This window comes from Berghia stephanieae, chromosome 8, assembly GCF_034508935.2.
Source record: "Berghia stephanieae isolate SIO BIC M18660-M18661 chromosome 8, UCSD_Bste_1.3, whole genome shotgun sequence".
NCBI lineage: Eukaryota > Metazoa > Mollusca > Gastropoda > Nudibranchia > Aeolidiidae > Berghia > Berghia stephanieae.
The window spans coordinates 1,618,008-1,633,237 of NC_088367.1; the positions used below are offsets into that span (position 1 = coordinate 1,618,008).

General features: G+C 40.0%; 1 protein-coding gene across 2 annotated transcripts in view; it reads right to left on the bottom strand.

Moving 5' to 3' along the window:
* LOC144978005 (DNA damage-binding protein 1-like) overlaps positions 1–7,816 on the bottom strand; it is a 34,756-nt gene extending 26,940 nt beyond the window's left edge. Inside the window, exons 1-4 of one of the 2 annotated variants that reach the window (XM_078923418.1) lie at positions 7,582–7,816; positions 6,131–6,279; positions 5,134–5,250; positions 3,103–3,248 (exon numbers count right to left, since the gene is read on the bottom strand). In XM_078923418.1, coding sequence (XP_078779544.1) covers positions 3,103–3,248; positions 5,134–5,250; positions 6,131–6,279; positions 7,582–7,642 — 473 coding nt within the window. In that variant the 5' untranslated portion in view covers positions 7,643–7,816. The remainder of the gene's footprint in view (positions 1–3,102; positions 3,249–5,133; positions 5,251–6,130; positions 6,280–7,581) is intronic. The other variant, XM_078923419.1, reaches the window with a different exon arrangement.
* Positions 7,817–15,230: the final 7,414 nt, after the last annotated feature.

A 15,230-nucleotide genomic window follows, 5' to 3' on the forward strand; every position in this document is an offset into this window, starting at 1 on the left:
TGTGTGTTCGTGGATAGCTCACACGGTAGAGCCACGCTCTCACCTGCCAGGCGGAGTTGTCGTACCAATAAGGTCGCAGGTTCAAACCCCACCACCGCCGCGAAAAAATTTTTATTCTCTATTGTCTTCTGGCACTTTTCTACTCACTTCATATCTTGTTGTTACCAACATAAGTGCCTGCTCCACTCACTTTTCTGAATTAAAAATTCACCCCATACACCGGAGCATACTCAATGTCTCAATCGTTTCTATGTTATATGTTTGTGATGAGAATATTGGCTATTAAGCTTAACTGCTGGTCAAAATTACTTCGCGATGGTGGCGAACGAATCGGCGATCTCAAGAAGTGGGTGAGAGAGGGATCTAGAAATGACTTTGGGTTTGAAACGAATATTTTTGTGTTCGTGGATAGCTCACAAGGTAGAGCCACGCTCTCACCTGCCAGGCGGAGTTGTCGTACCAATAAGGTCGCAGGTTCAAACCCCACCACCGTCGCGAAAAAAAATTTTTTATTCTCTATTGTCTTCTGGCACTTTTCTACTCACTTCATATCTTGTTGTTACCAACATATGTGCCTGCTCCACTCACTTTTCTGAATTAAAAATTCACCCCATACACCGGAGCATACTCAATGTCTCAATCGTTTCTATGTTATATGTTTGTGATGAGAATATTGGCTATTAAGCTTAACTGCTGGTCAAAATTACTTCGCGATGGTGGCGAACGAATCGGCGATCTCAAGAAGTGGGTGAGAGAGGGATCTAGAAATGACTTTGGGTTTGAAACGAATATTTTTGTGTTCGTGGATAGCTCACACGGTAGAGCCACGCTCTCACCTGCCAGGCGGAGTTGTCGTACCAATAAGGTCGCAAGTTCAAACCCACCACAGCCGCGAAAAAAATTTTTATTCTCTATTGTCTTCTGGCACTTTTCTACTCACTTCATATCTTGTTGTTACCAACATAAGTGCCTGCTCCACTCACTTTTCTGAATTAAAAATTCACCCCATACACCGGAGCATACTCAATGTCTCAATCGTTTCTATGTTATATGTTTGTGATGAGAATATTGGCTATTAAGCTTAACTGCTGGTCAAAATTACTTCGCGATGGTGGCGAACGAATCGGCGATCTCAAGAAGTGGGTGAGAGAGGGATCTAGAAATGACTTTGGGTTTGAAACGAATATTTTTGTGTTCGTGGATAGCTCACACGGTAGAGCCACGCTCTCACCTGCCAGGCGGAGTTGTCGTACCAATAAGGTCGCAGGTTCAAACCCCACCACCGCCGCGAAAAAAATTTTTATTCTCTATTGTCTTCTGGCACTTTTCTACTCACTTCATATCTTGTTGTTACCAACATAAGTGCCTGCTCCACTCACTTTTCTGAATTAAAAATTCACCCCATACACCGGAGCATACTCAATGTCTCAATCGTTTCTATGTTATATGTTTGTGATGAGAATATTGGCTATTAAGCTTAACTGCTGGTCAAAATTACTTCGCGATGGTGGCGAACGAATCGGCGATCTCAAGAAGTGGGTGAGAGAGGGATCTAGAAATGACTTTGGGTTTGAAACGAATATTTTTGTGTTCGTGGATAGCTCACACGGTAGAGCCACGCTCTCACCTGCCAGGCGGAGTTGTCGTACCAATAAGGTCGCAGGTTCAAACCCCACCACCGCCGCGAAAAAAATTTTTATTCTCTATTGTCTTCTGGCACTTTTCTACTCACTTCATATCTTGTTGTTACCAACATAAGTGCCTGCTCCACTCACTTTTCTGAATTAAAAATTCACCCCATACACCGGAGCATACTCAATGTCTCAATCGTTTCTATGTTATATGTTTGTGATGAGAATATTGGCTATTAAGCTTAACTGCTGGTCAAAATTACTTCGCGATGGTGGCGAACGAATCGGCGATCTCAAGAAGTGGGTGAGAGAGGGATCTAGAAATGACTTTGGGTTTGAAACGAATATTTTTGTGTTCGTGGATAGCTCACACGGTAGAGCCACGCTCTCACCTGCCAGGCGGAGTTGTCGTACCAATAAGGTCGCAGGTTCAAACCCACCACCGCCGCGAAAAAAATTTTTATTCTCTATTGTCTTCTGGCACTTTTCTACTCACTTCATATCTTGTTGTTACCAACATAAGTGCCTGCTCCACTCACTTTTCTGAATTAAAAATTCACCCCATACACCGGAGCATACTCAATGTCTCAATCGTTTCTATGTTATATGTTTGTGATGAGAATATTGGCTATTAAGCTTAACTGCTGGTCAAAATTACTTCGCGATGGTGGCGAACGAATCGGCGATCTCAAGAAGTGGGTGAGAGAGGGATCTAGAAATGACTTTGGGTTTGAAACGAATATTTTTGTGTTCGTGGATAGCTCACACGGTAGAGCCACGCTCTCACCTGCCAGGCGGAGTTGTCGTACCAATAAGGTCGCAGGTTCAAACCCCACCACCACCGCGAAAAAATTTTTTATTCTCTATTGTCTTCTGGCACTTTTCTACTCACGGCATAAAAAATGTAGCAATTCAACTTACAGAGACTAAGATTCCAGTGATCGCTTAATACCTGGAATATGATATTGAAACTTGGCAATTTTAGGGCATATGTCTCAGAAAATATGATGAACACATCAGAAGAGCTCTAACATGTATAGTTTTAGAGCTGTATGGCTAGGGTCAACCGTAATATTGTTAAAAAATATACATAATATTGATCATTTGGAACATTTCTGAAGGGTAATTTTGTGTTAACAACCCAAACAAATGATGTGAAAAATGCCTGGTAAATTTTTATCAATCAAAATTAATAGTCCGTGAGACCATGACTTATATTAATTCTGGGGGGGGGGGGGGGGGGGGGGGGGGGGGGGGGGGGGGGGGGGAGAGAGAGAGAGAGAGAGAGAGAGAGAGAAAAAGAGAGAGAGAGAGAGGGGAGATGAGGGAATCGAAAAAGTAGAAGTAGATGCAATTCCATGACACTATGTTTTTCTATGCATGTCAAAATTAGTTTTATTGCAAAAAAAAAAAAACTGGAACGACAGACAAAAGAACAAATACACACACACACACACACATACAAACCTACCTTATACTGAAAGCCTTTAGTTCTTTGTTGTCTGTCTCGAGAGGAATCACCTTGAAAAGCCCATCGTAAAGACGTAGTCCAATCACCCGAGACTCAGGGTCGATGATTCCTATGATTCCCGTTTCAGATGCTCTCCCTATCCGATCCTAACAACAACAAAAATGAAATGAAAAAATGAGGTAAACAAATAAATAAATAAATAAGTAAATAATAAATAAATAAATAAGAATTGAATTGAAATAATGCATATCGAGACAAAACAAAACAAAACAAACAAAAAAAGAAGAAGAAGCAATTTCACATAAACCATTGTTAAGTTTATATATTGTGTGCATTTAGCTGACCCACTTTGACCTGTGATTCTCATTTTACATCCTTTAACCCTCTGTAGGAGGTACTTTAGGCTTTCCCATTTCTTTCTCATCTCCCCTGGTCCACGGCCATTGTTCTATCTTTCTGTAAATAATAGTTACATGCTATCCCATTTCTTTCTCATCTCCCCTGGTCCATGGCCATTGTTCTATCTTTCTGTAAATAATAGCTACATGCTATCCCATTTCTTTCTTATCTCCCCTGATCCATGTCCATTGTTCTATCTTTCTGTAAATAATAGCTACATGCTATCCCATTTCTTTCTCATCTCCCCTGGTCCATGGCCATTGTTCTGTCTTTCTGTAAATAATAGCTACATGCTATCCCATTTCTTTCTCATCTCCCCTGGTCCATGGCCATTGTTCTATCTTTCTGTAAATAATAGCTACATGCTATCCCATTCTTTCTCATCTCCCCTGGTCCATGGCCATTGTTCTATCTTTCTGTAAATAATAGCTACATGCTATCCCATTCTTTCTCATCTCCCCTGGTCCATGGCCATTGTTCTATCTTTCTGTAAATAATAGCTACATGCTATCCCATTTCTTTCTCATCTCCCCTGGTCCATGGCCATTGTTCTGTCTTTCTGTAAATAATAGCTACAAGCTATCCCATTTCTTTCTCATCTCCCTGATCCATGGCCATTGTTCTATCTTTCTGTAAATAATAGCTACATGCTATCCCATTTCTTTCCCATCTCCCCTGGTCCATGGCCATTGTTCTGTCTTTCTGTAAATAATAGCTACATGCTATCCCATTTCTTTCTCATCTCCCCTGATCCATGGCCATTGTTCTATCTTTCTGTAAATAATAGCTACATGCTATCCCATTTCTTTCTCATCTCCCCTGGTCCATGGCCATTGTTCTATCTTTCTGTAAATAATAGCTACATGCTATCCCATTTCTTTCCCATCTCCCCTGGTCCATGGCCATTGTTCTGTCTTTCTGTAAATAATAGCTACATGCTATCCCATTCTTTCTCATCTCCCCTGGTCCATGGCCATTGTTCTATCTTTCTGTAAATAATAGCTACATGCTATCCCATTTCTTTCTCATCTCCCCTGATCCATGGCCATTGTTCTATCTTTCTGTAAATAATAGCTACATGCTATCCCATTTCTTTCCCATCTCCCCTGGTCCATGGCCATTGTTCTATCTTTCTGTAAATAATAGCTACATGCTATCCCATTTCTTTCTCATCTCCCCTGGTCTATGGCCATTGTTCTGTCTTTCTGTAAATAATAGCTACATGCTATCCCATTTCTTTCTCATCTCCCCTGGTCCATGGCCATTGTTCTATCTTTCTGTAAATAATGGCTACATCAGTCTCTTTTGGAGCTCATCATTATATGACAATACTGAAATTCTATTCTCTCCTCGATGTAAATATTGCTGCTCAATCTCGAAGAAATAAACAACAATCTGAGCTTCAATTTAATCAACAAAAACAGATAATGTGGATGTTTCGGGTTTCCCCTTTATCAACAAAACAGGATAAATGAAACACTACAGACGTTGGATCTGAAATCGAGTGTCATACCACAAGACCACATAGCCACACAAGTAGGACAAGATGTCAACTTATATTATACAGCAGCTGAACTAAATATAAACAGGATATAAGTTATATAAATGAGCTAATGATTGATCATTTTTTACCTGTACATTCCCATGAGCTCTGGTGATGATTTCAATGTTGTCACCCTCAATTTGGCATTCCAAGATCATGGCATTGTACCGCTGCGTCAGCAAAAACAACAGGTCTTTTGACTCTCCCTAAAGAAAACAAATAATCAAACCACGACAACACATTAATATTTACTTTATTTCATTTTAGCTTGGAAATTCTCAAAATACAAAATCTGAAATCCAATTTGTTGAAAAACATAATTTATCAACAGAGAGTAAAGTGGTAAAGACTGGTATTCAGCAAGGAAGTGAACGGAAATCAACGGAGAGGAGAGGATATAATATTATATAACACAATCTAGCTTTGACTTTTCTCTGTTCCTTGTTTTAATTTGCCAGTCAAAAAAAGCATAATCGTGGGGCATGCAAGTGTCATCTCCATAAATACAAATAGTGACTCTTTTATTTTAACCCCCAATCCTCGACCATTGTATAAACGTAACACAACATTCCCACCTCAATACCGCGGCGGTGGTTTTAATGTAACACACCTTTTCCAAGTGACACGCGCATCAGTTGTAGAAACGTAACACAGACCCGACCTTGATTCAGTAAAAGTTCCATTGTGTTCTTTATGAAATAAAAGCCGAAGTTTGATAGGTTGATATTATTAGTTTCATCCAATCAGCAAACAGTTTATTTGAGCTGTTTGGGTTGATTATGACGCTAGTTATTGACGTATGAAATGACGCGATCAAACCCGAGTGACGCTATATCTTAGGTACATCATTCAAACTTGCTAGGCAAGTACTGGGAACCGGTCGTTATTTCCGGTTGACCCCAATGTGGTACTAGAGTTAAATTTATTAATTTAAAAATATTTTTCTCCAGATTGCCAAATCAGGACAGTCCCAATTCTATCGGACAATTCGCTACTATATATCCCTACAAGAAAACCATCCAGCGGGCAAGAAATTTCAATCCAGTTGACCAAACCAGGCACTTGGGTGGAAGCATTATTACTCACCGGTGGTCTAAACAATTCAATGACGGCCACTTTGCCATAGATCATAATCTCTTTGACGGGCCGTAATCCCTCTGGTGTGACAGCATAAATCTCCAGTCGTGTGTTCTTGGCAATGATGAGATTCAAGTCATTGGGAGATGTAAAATTGCCTGCAAGACAGAATAATAATGATAATAGTAATAATAACAACAACAACAACAACAACAACAACAACAACAACAACAACAACAACAACAACAACAACAACAACAATAATAATAATAATAATAATAATATATTAATAATAATAATAATAATAATAATAATAATAATAATAATAATAATAATAATAATAATAATAATAATAATAATAAATCTTTAATGTCAACAAAACAGAAATTTTTCAGTAGTTTACACTGCTCGAACAAATAATATAAAGTGTGAATCTTACTTATATATACCTATAATAAAATATAATCATCACAACACTTTTACTTCGCAATGCAAACAAACATCCTTTGCAGATTAATACAACAGGAAACAATGGGAGGGGCGGGGGGTGGAAATCAAAATAATATAAAATCCCTTTGCACATCTGCCACAATGAACAACCAAAAACAAGCCAAAAAATTGTTTTTTTCAAACTGTGTATTTTTGGGGAAAAGAAAACCAGAATTCCATGGAATGATTCTCTGTCAAACTAAAAGCAAGTTAATTTCTGTTTTCTATGATTTGTCACTTTGAAATGTTTTACAAAAGATCTGGCCCTATATCAATTCTTTGACAGAATATATTTTTTTAATTTACAAAGTTTATTTGTTAAGCGGCTTGGGCACATTCATTTTAGCGGATATTGCGCTATATAAAAGTTTGTGTTATTTTTTCCGATTTAGGCAGGTCCTGATAACTGATAGCCCAGTTGATAAAGTATTCGCTTCACAAGTAGCTGGTAAGATTTTTTTTTTCCATTCCGAGAAATAGAGTTCGTTTTTAGCCATCTATTTATGAGTAGTCCTACCCCCAATTACTACACCCGTTTCCCCAATCCCCAGCATTCAGCATCATTACAAATCCAGTGCTTGTTGGTGTTGGTGTAATGCTAAAAAGTGACCTTTTCTTTTTCAAAAACATTGTCATGGTTCATCCGAGTGAAGTGTGTCAGTTAGTGAGATAGAATGTTAATCAGAGAGGAGTGGCGAGGGTTAGCCCGGTCACTGTTGTAGTTGTGGCTGTGGCACTCTACTCTGTGGCAGTAGTTATGTAAACACCGGCCCGATTCCGATTGTGAAAAATTCTATTTGGCAGGATCCTGTACCAATTAGACGGCAAAGGCAGTCTTCCAACCCAGCTTCGGCCATGCCATGAAAAAAAAACCCAAATGCATCTAATAAACAACTGAGGTTAGGGATGCCAAAGCCAAAAGGAAGGTTTGGGACTGGGGAAGAAGCCTTTATCCTCTCCTCACTTCTTACCTGTAACGCCATTGGTGACAGAGGTTGGCTTGTGAGCAGTCACAACATAATTATAAGCCATGATTATTCAAGTTCACAAGCAATATATTGCATGTAAACATGTGAGGGTTAACCAGAAATACAAATTAAATGATTTTTCGAATGGTTTGTTTCCAAATAAATTTGTTGAGCGCTCAGTAAGACATTGCCGGAAACAATAGCATTCTCTTATTTCGAAGTTAAGAAAATTGAATGTTAATTTAATATATCGATTTTTCAATTGTTAGTTGTTAGCAACGATTTTTTTTTGTGATTTTTTTTTTTTTTTTTTTTTTTTCATATTAACGTCAGCCGACCTACACAGAACACCAACTTACTTACTTACTTATCCGAACCAGCGACCACCTGAGCTCTAGCCCTTCGGTCTTGTGCCATAACGTAGAAGTTAGATGTCTTTTGTAGTTGTTCCAGGTGACTATAAAGTGTGTTACTGATGCTTGGATTTGGTGGGAGGAATGTGCATCTCAGATCTTCAAGAGGTTGACATTCAAGCAAGTGGTGTGTTACTGTTTCATTGGGGTGTTGACATAGGGGGCAGGAGGGGGATGTGTCTTTTGTAATTTTGCTTAAATGGTTGTTGAGCGGTATGTGTTGTGTTCTTAGTTGAAAGATGATGCTTTGCTGGTGTCTTCTGAGCTTATTTAGGCAATCAGTCTTTACAGGAGTGGTCATATGGGAAAACATACATCTACCCGTGGTGCTCATTGCCCAACTGTTCATCCATTCTTCTCTCTTATTTGTTTTGATTATTTGTTTCGCTGTGTCTAAGGATACTGGAAATGATGGTTGTAAAAGTGTTGATCCGAGTCTGGCTAGTCTGTCTGCATTGATGCTATTATAATTCCAATCTTAAAGAAAGATAAACCACCCGACGAAACGAAAAGTTACCGACCAATATCTCTCACCTCATGTGTTGGAAAGATCGCGGAGAGAATGGTAAATAACCGATTATACTGGTGGCTGGAGACATGTGGCCTACTAAATAAATATCAGGCAGGCTTTAGGATAGGGCAAAGAACAGAAGATCAATTGTTTAGATTAAGTCAAAAAATAATTGATGGCTTTCAAGATGGAAAACATACAGTCGCGGTTTTTGTTGATCTCCAACAGGCCTATGACAAAGTATGGAGGAAAGGGTTGTTATCAAAAATGATGGACTACGGAATTGATGGAAATCTCTACTTCTGGATTAAACAATTTCTCAGTAACAGAACAATCCAAACAAAATTAATAACGGACTGTCAAACAGAGAAGTATTAGAGGAAGGTCTCCCACAAGGATCCTGCCTCAGCTGTACTCTCTTTCTTATTTTTATAAATGATCTACCAGAAGTATTACAGACAGAAAAGGCCCTATATGCTGACGATTTAGTTATGTGGTATACTACAAAGCACCTACCAATAGCCTCCAATAGAATAAATGAAGATTTAGAAAGCTTAAACACCTTCTGTGATAAATGGAAATTAAAAGTAAATTGCAATAAAACAGTCTACTCTATATTTACTAAGAGCCATCCTGTTTCCAAGAAAGAAATAACACTCTCCATCCAAGGCCATCGACTCGCGAAAGAAGAAAACCCCACATATTTGGGCATACAGTTAGACAGACAACTATCTCTGAACAAACACACTCAGAATGTAAAAATCAAAGCCACAAGGAGACTCCAGTTACTAAAACGACTAGCCAGTACTAATTGGGGAGCAGACAAAAACTCGCTTCGACAACTCTATTTAGGCTATGTGCGTTCCGTCATGGACTACAATTTAGCCCTCCAAAATGTAGGTAGTAAAAACACACACAAAACCTTGGACAGAGTACAAAACCAAGCCCTTCGCTTCATCTCCGGTGCCCTGAGATCGACACCCACAGCAGCATGTGAAATACATACTAATGTGGAACCACTTGGACTTCGCAGAGAATCAGCAGTGCTTGAAATGGTTGAAAGATACAAACGAAAAGAGGAAAACCATCCAAACAGAATTCTGGCAGAGAAATGGAAACCAAGAACAAGATTAAAACAAAAATCCCTGCTACACATTGCTAACAACTTGAATGAAAGACACAGACTCCCAGAAAACAGAGAAAAATCTATTTTAATCAGACAGAACACCAACAATATTGTCAACTAACGTTTCATTCTTTTATTTTTTTTCGTCGATTAATCTAAAAAATTTTCTTTTAAAAACATAAAGGAATGAATAAATGCGGCTATGTGGTCTAGTGGTATGACACTCGCTTTCGGATCGGAAGGTCCTGGGTTCGAGCCTCGCTCAGCGCATAGTTGAGTACTTGGAGAAGGCTCTTTCCTCACATTCTCTCACCGAACTCAAGTGTAAAATGAGTACCTGGCCGTTAATAGCGTTGTCTCTGTCCGAAAAAAAATTGTAACTTCGCCTAACAGGCGTCATGTCTTGTGTCCTACATGTTAAATGTTGCTGTTGGCCAGGGGCCCCTTGTAAAGCGCTTTGAGCACGTTTAGTGGATATTGCGCTATATAAAAGCTCATTTTTCAAAGCTCATTTTTTCAATATATCGATTTATGCGTTCCCAACTTCGATTCCCACAATTTCACTACACTCAAAGCACTTGTTCCTCTAAAAGGCCATGTCAAACTATCTTTTCACACAGTTCAAGTCGCCTAAATTAAATTTTACAAGCTAAATTCCCACATTTCACCCTGCTCCACTCTAAGCATTTTTCGAGTTCCTGTAGCTCGGTTGTTAGAGCACTCGTTTCACAAGCGCAAGGATCCGAGCTCGATCACCAGTGCAGACGATACACCATTTATTCCACCCAGCAGTTATTGGGTAGCTGGATCTATTAGATACGACAGCAGCAGCTTCTACGTTTGACGAAATTATGTGATATTTTGTAAATTTACTTATTCGTGTTTGTGGGGTTCTTTTTTTCTCCTGACGAAGGCCAAGGGCCGAAACGTTGTTTGTTTTGTGTTGTTCCCTTATATATGAGTCACATCTACTCACTTTATTTTTCTCTCCAGCAGCTTCTAGTGGCGTTACACTACTATATTCTGATGATCTATCCTGAACGCAAACTTATCGCCGCAATCGTGTACGTTTCATAGGTTTCATACAGTCACATGCGGCTATGTGGTCTAGTGGTATGACACTCGCTTTCGGATCGGAAGGTCCTGGGTTCGAGCCTCCCGCTTGGCGCACAGTTGAGTCCTTGAAAAAGGCTCTTTACTCACATTCTCTCACCGTACTCAGGTGTAAAATGAGTACCTGGCCATTAACAGCGTTGTCTGTGTCCGAAAAATTGTAATATCGCCTAACAGGCGTCATGTCCCGTCCTACATGTTAAATGTTGCTGTTGACCAGGGACCCCTTGTAAAGCGCTTTGGGCACATTTAGTGGATATTGCTCTAAATAAGCTCAATTAAAAAAGAAAAATTAAGGGGGCACGACTAAAAAAAACAAAACAAAACAAAAACTTGAGCTTTTATATAGCGCAATATCCACTAAACGTGCTCAAAGCACTATACAAAGGGTCCCTGACTAACAGCAGCACCAAACATGTTGAACGAGACATGAGGCCTGTTAGGCGATATTACCGAGTTATAGTTGCTCACCTAACGGACACCGAACGAACGACTTACCGATCACGTGATCAGTTTTTTCTCGCGTCCTCTCGTCTAATCTCGTCACTCCGGAATAGAAAGAGGAGGCGGAGCTTATATGATATAACAGCAATGAAAGTTCTGTCCGATGACGGGTCGGGGGATATCACCTCTCCAAAACTTACCTTATTATATGAGATCTTGAGATTCTTATCCAATCATCGATTGCTCGTTTGACAGTTCGCTTGTGAACAGTTAGGAGACCATCTCTTGATTTATGGGCAAGCGGCTTTGCGTAAAGGCGGTGAGTGTTGTATACATCAAAGAGTACCGCTGACCGATGGGTAAATAGTGGTTGTGTAACCCAAAAGCCCTGCCGACTCGACTGCAAGGTCTTGTATGTAATAGTTGCGTCACCGTCTCAACGTTCAGGAATTAATCAGTGAGGACTCTCAGTATATATATATTAAAAAAAACAAACAACGCTTTTGAATCACACGAGATACATCAGTGTGCTCGTCGCATTATTGAGAATTGAAAAATGAGATATAAATCAAGAAAACCGACCGGAAAATAAAGAAACTATCATTAAATTAAAAAAAATTGAGCAATATTTTTTTCAAAATCAATCTACTAGAAAAAAATTTTATTTCTAAACCTATTTTTGTGAAACAAAGATAAATGTTCTCCTTTTTGCAAGCTGATTCAACAATGTGGTTTTCAAATTTATCGTATACGTAATCATTTGGAAGCTCCCGAGAAAGGTATTTTTGTGTAATCTCTTTCACACACACGCGCGCGCACACACACACACAAACACACACACAAACATATACAAACAATACACAAACAATACACATCCCTGGTCATCTATTGCCTATATTTTATTAATGTTAATATATACATCCCATGCTGATTGTCACTACCCTTCCCCCCCCCCCCCCCCCCCACCCCCAACCATTTCCACCATCCAAGTACCAGCGGCCTTTTCTCTTTGATTTCGTATCATGGTCGACCCGAAGCCCAACACCTCGATCATTTGTGGGTCAACCCCCCCCCCCTCCCCCCTCCCCCCACCTCCGCCCGTAATCAATTTATAATTTTCTCTCTGTATAGAGCGCCACGTGCACAATTTTATACTATTGAATGACACTGACCTTTCCCCTCCCCTAACACAAGCCAACAGCAACCCAAGCTATCCTCTATCACATGACCTTAGATCCGATGCTGCATACCGCTTGAGAGTCTTCACTATCCAGATCTCGTTCATGGTCACGTGAGAAGGCTATATCCGTTTGGGTTCGGCGTTCGGCGTCTCGTTCGACCCGATTTCGTTAAAAGCCTATTACCATTTTTCCCCCGACAAAGACAACGCTGTTAACGACCAGATACTCATTTTACACCTGAGTTTTCTGAAAGAATGTGAGTAAAGAGCCGTTTCAAATGATTAAACTATGCGCCGAGCGAGGCTCGAACCCATGACCTTCCCATTTGAAAGCGAGTGTCATACCATTAGACCACATAGCCGTACAATACATCTAGGATGTATTGGCAGATTCTTGGGATAACGGGGCGTAAAAGGGCGAGGATGGGATTTCTTTATTAACGACCAGCATATAATATTTCATCATCATCATTGCCTTTTTCACCCTGGGTCAGGGTATAGGCCACAGACAAACAGATTCCATCATCATCATCATTGCCTTTTTCACCCTGGGTCAGGGTATAGGCCTCAGACAAACAGATTCCATCATCATCATCATTGCCTTTTCACCCTGTGTCAGGGTATAGGCCACAGACAAACAGTTTCCATCCTTCTCTTTCCTGAACTAACTTTTTTTTTTAAAATCTCATTCCATGTCTTACCACTTCTCTGTATATCAGCTACTTTAATTCTTCTCCATGTTCCTCGTGGCCTTCCCCTTGATCTTCTGCCCTGAGGGTTCCAGTCGGTGAATCCCGTCCCCTCTCCCTGAATTTAGACTAGAAAATAAGACGCCATGCCATCTCTCAGAAATCAGAAGATCAATTACACAAGGTATGTATTCAGTCCTCCGGAAGAGCGGTTTTACACTTCCAATGAAATAGGAACCAGTTTTTTACATCACATTTTTCTTCCCTATTGTCCATTTCATCTTGGGCCTTCTTCCCCTCATCGTGCCAGCTGGCACATACGGCCTTTATCTGTTGTTTCATTTCTACTCTGTTAATAATAGAGCCGTAAAAAAAGCTTTTAGACAGGGCAATATCCCCTAAATGTGCTCAAAGCGCTTTACAAATGGTCCCTGACCAACAGCAACAAGTAACATATCGTCGAGCGGCTATGTGGTCTAGTGGTATGACACTCGCTTTCGGATCGGAAGGTCCTGGGTTCGCGTCTCGCGCTCGGCGCATAGTTGAGTCCTTGGAAAAGGCTCCTTACTCACATTATCTCACCGTATTCAGGTGTAAATTGAGTACCTGGCCGTTAACAGCGTTGTCTTTGTCCGAAAAATTGTCATATCGCCTAATAGGCGTCATGTCCCGTCCTACATGTTAAATGTTGCTGAGGGACCCCTTGTAAAGCGCTTTGAGCACATTTAGTGGATATTGCGCTATATAAAGCTTTTTTTAAAAAAGCTCAACATATAGGAAGAAACATGACGCTTGTTAAACGATGTTACATTTTTTCCGACATAGACACCACTATTGACGGCCAGGTTCTCATTTTTACACCCAAGTACGGTGAGAGAATATGAGTAAAGAGTCTTTTCCAATGATTCAACTATGCCCCGAACGAGGCTCGAACCCAGGACCTTCCGATCCGAAAGCGAGTGTCATACCACAAGACCACATAACCGCTGTTGATGGCCTCGGTCCTCATCTGGCTCCACGTTGTGGGTGGGGGGTTCCAGACCTCCCATAGTGGGCAGGGAGGTACGTGTTGTGTCTTCTAACCCCCTGTATCTGTTTTCCATAATTGCTTTCTGTCTTTGTCTTGGAATGAGATAACTAAGTTGTGTCCTGACCCTGGGCGGAGTCCTTGGTTGGGAGGGAAATAGTTGAACGTATAGTTGTAGTTTTGGGAGATTATGTTTTTTCCTTGTAAATCATCTCTCTGTTGTGTACTGTTATTTATTTATTTATTTATTTATTTATTTATTTATTTATTTATTTATTTATTTATTTATTTATTTATTTATTTATTTATTTATTTATTTATTTATTTTAATATATGTGTTCCTCTTAGTGGGTCTTGTGCTGGTACCTGGGTGAAACATTTAGGTAATCTCAAACCAAGTACACTGATAGTCTGCTCTTGGAATCTACATCTGTTCCCTATTTGAACCGTTCCCCTTTGTCTGACTTTTTCCTCAAATCCTTTTAACCCTATTCCGAACGGCATATTTTACACCGGATTCCCACCGGCTGGGTGCATTGCACCCGGTAACGATTAAATAAGAAAAAAAAAAAACCAAAAAAAAACGGCTGGGTGCATTGCACTCGGTAACAATAAGATAAGAAAAAAACGGCTGGGTGAATTGCACTCGGTAACAATAAGATAAGAAAAAAACGGCTGGGTGCATTGCACCAGATAACAATTAGATAAGAAAAAAACGGCTGGGTGCATTGCACTCGGTAACAATAAGATAAGAAAAAAACGGCTGGGTGCATTGCACCAGATAACAATTAGATAAGAAAAAAACGGCTGGGTGAATTGCACTCGGTAACAATAAGATAAGAAAAAAAACGGCTGGGTGCATTGCACCAGATAACAATTAGATAAGAAAAAAAACGGCTGGGTGCGTTGCACTCGGTAACAATAAGATAAGAAAAAAACGGCTGGGTGCGTTGCACTCGGTAACAATAAGATAAGAAAAAAACGGCTGGGTGCATTGCACCAGATAACAATTAGATAAGAAAAAAAACGGCTGGGTGCATTGCACCAGATAACAATTAAATAAGAAAAAAACGGCTGGGTGCATTGCACCAGATAACAATTAAATAAGAAAAAAACGGCTGGGTGCATTGCACCAGATAACAATTAAAT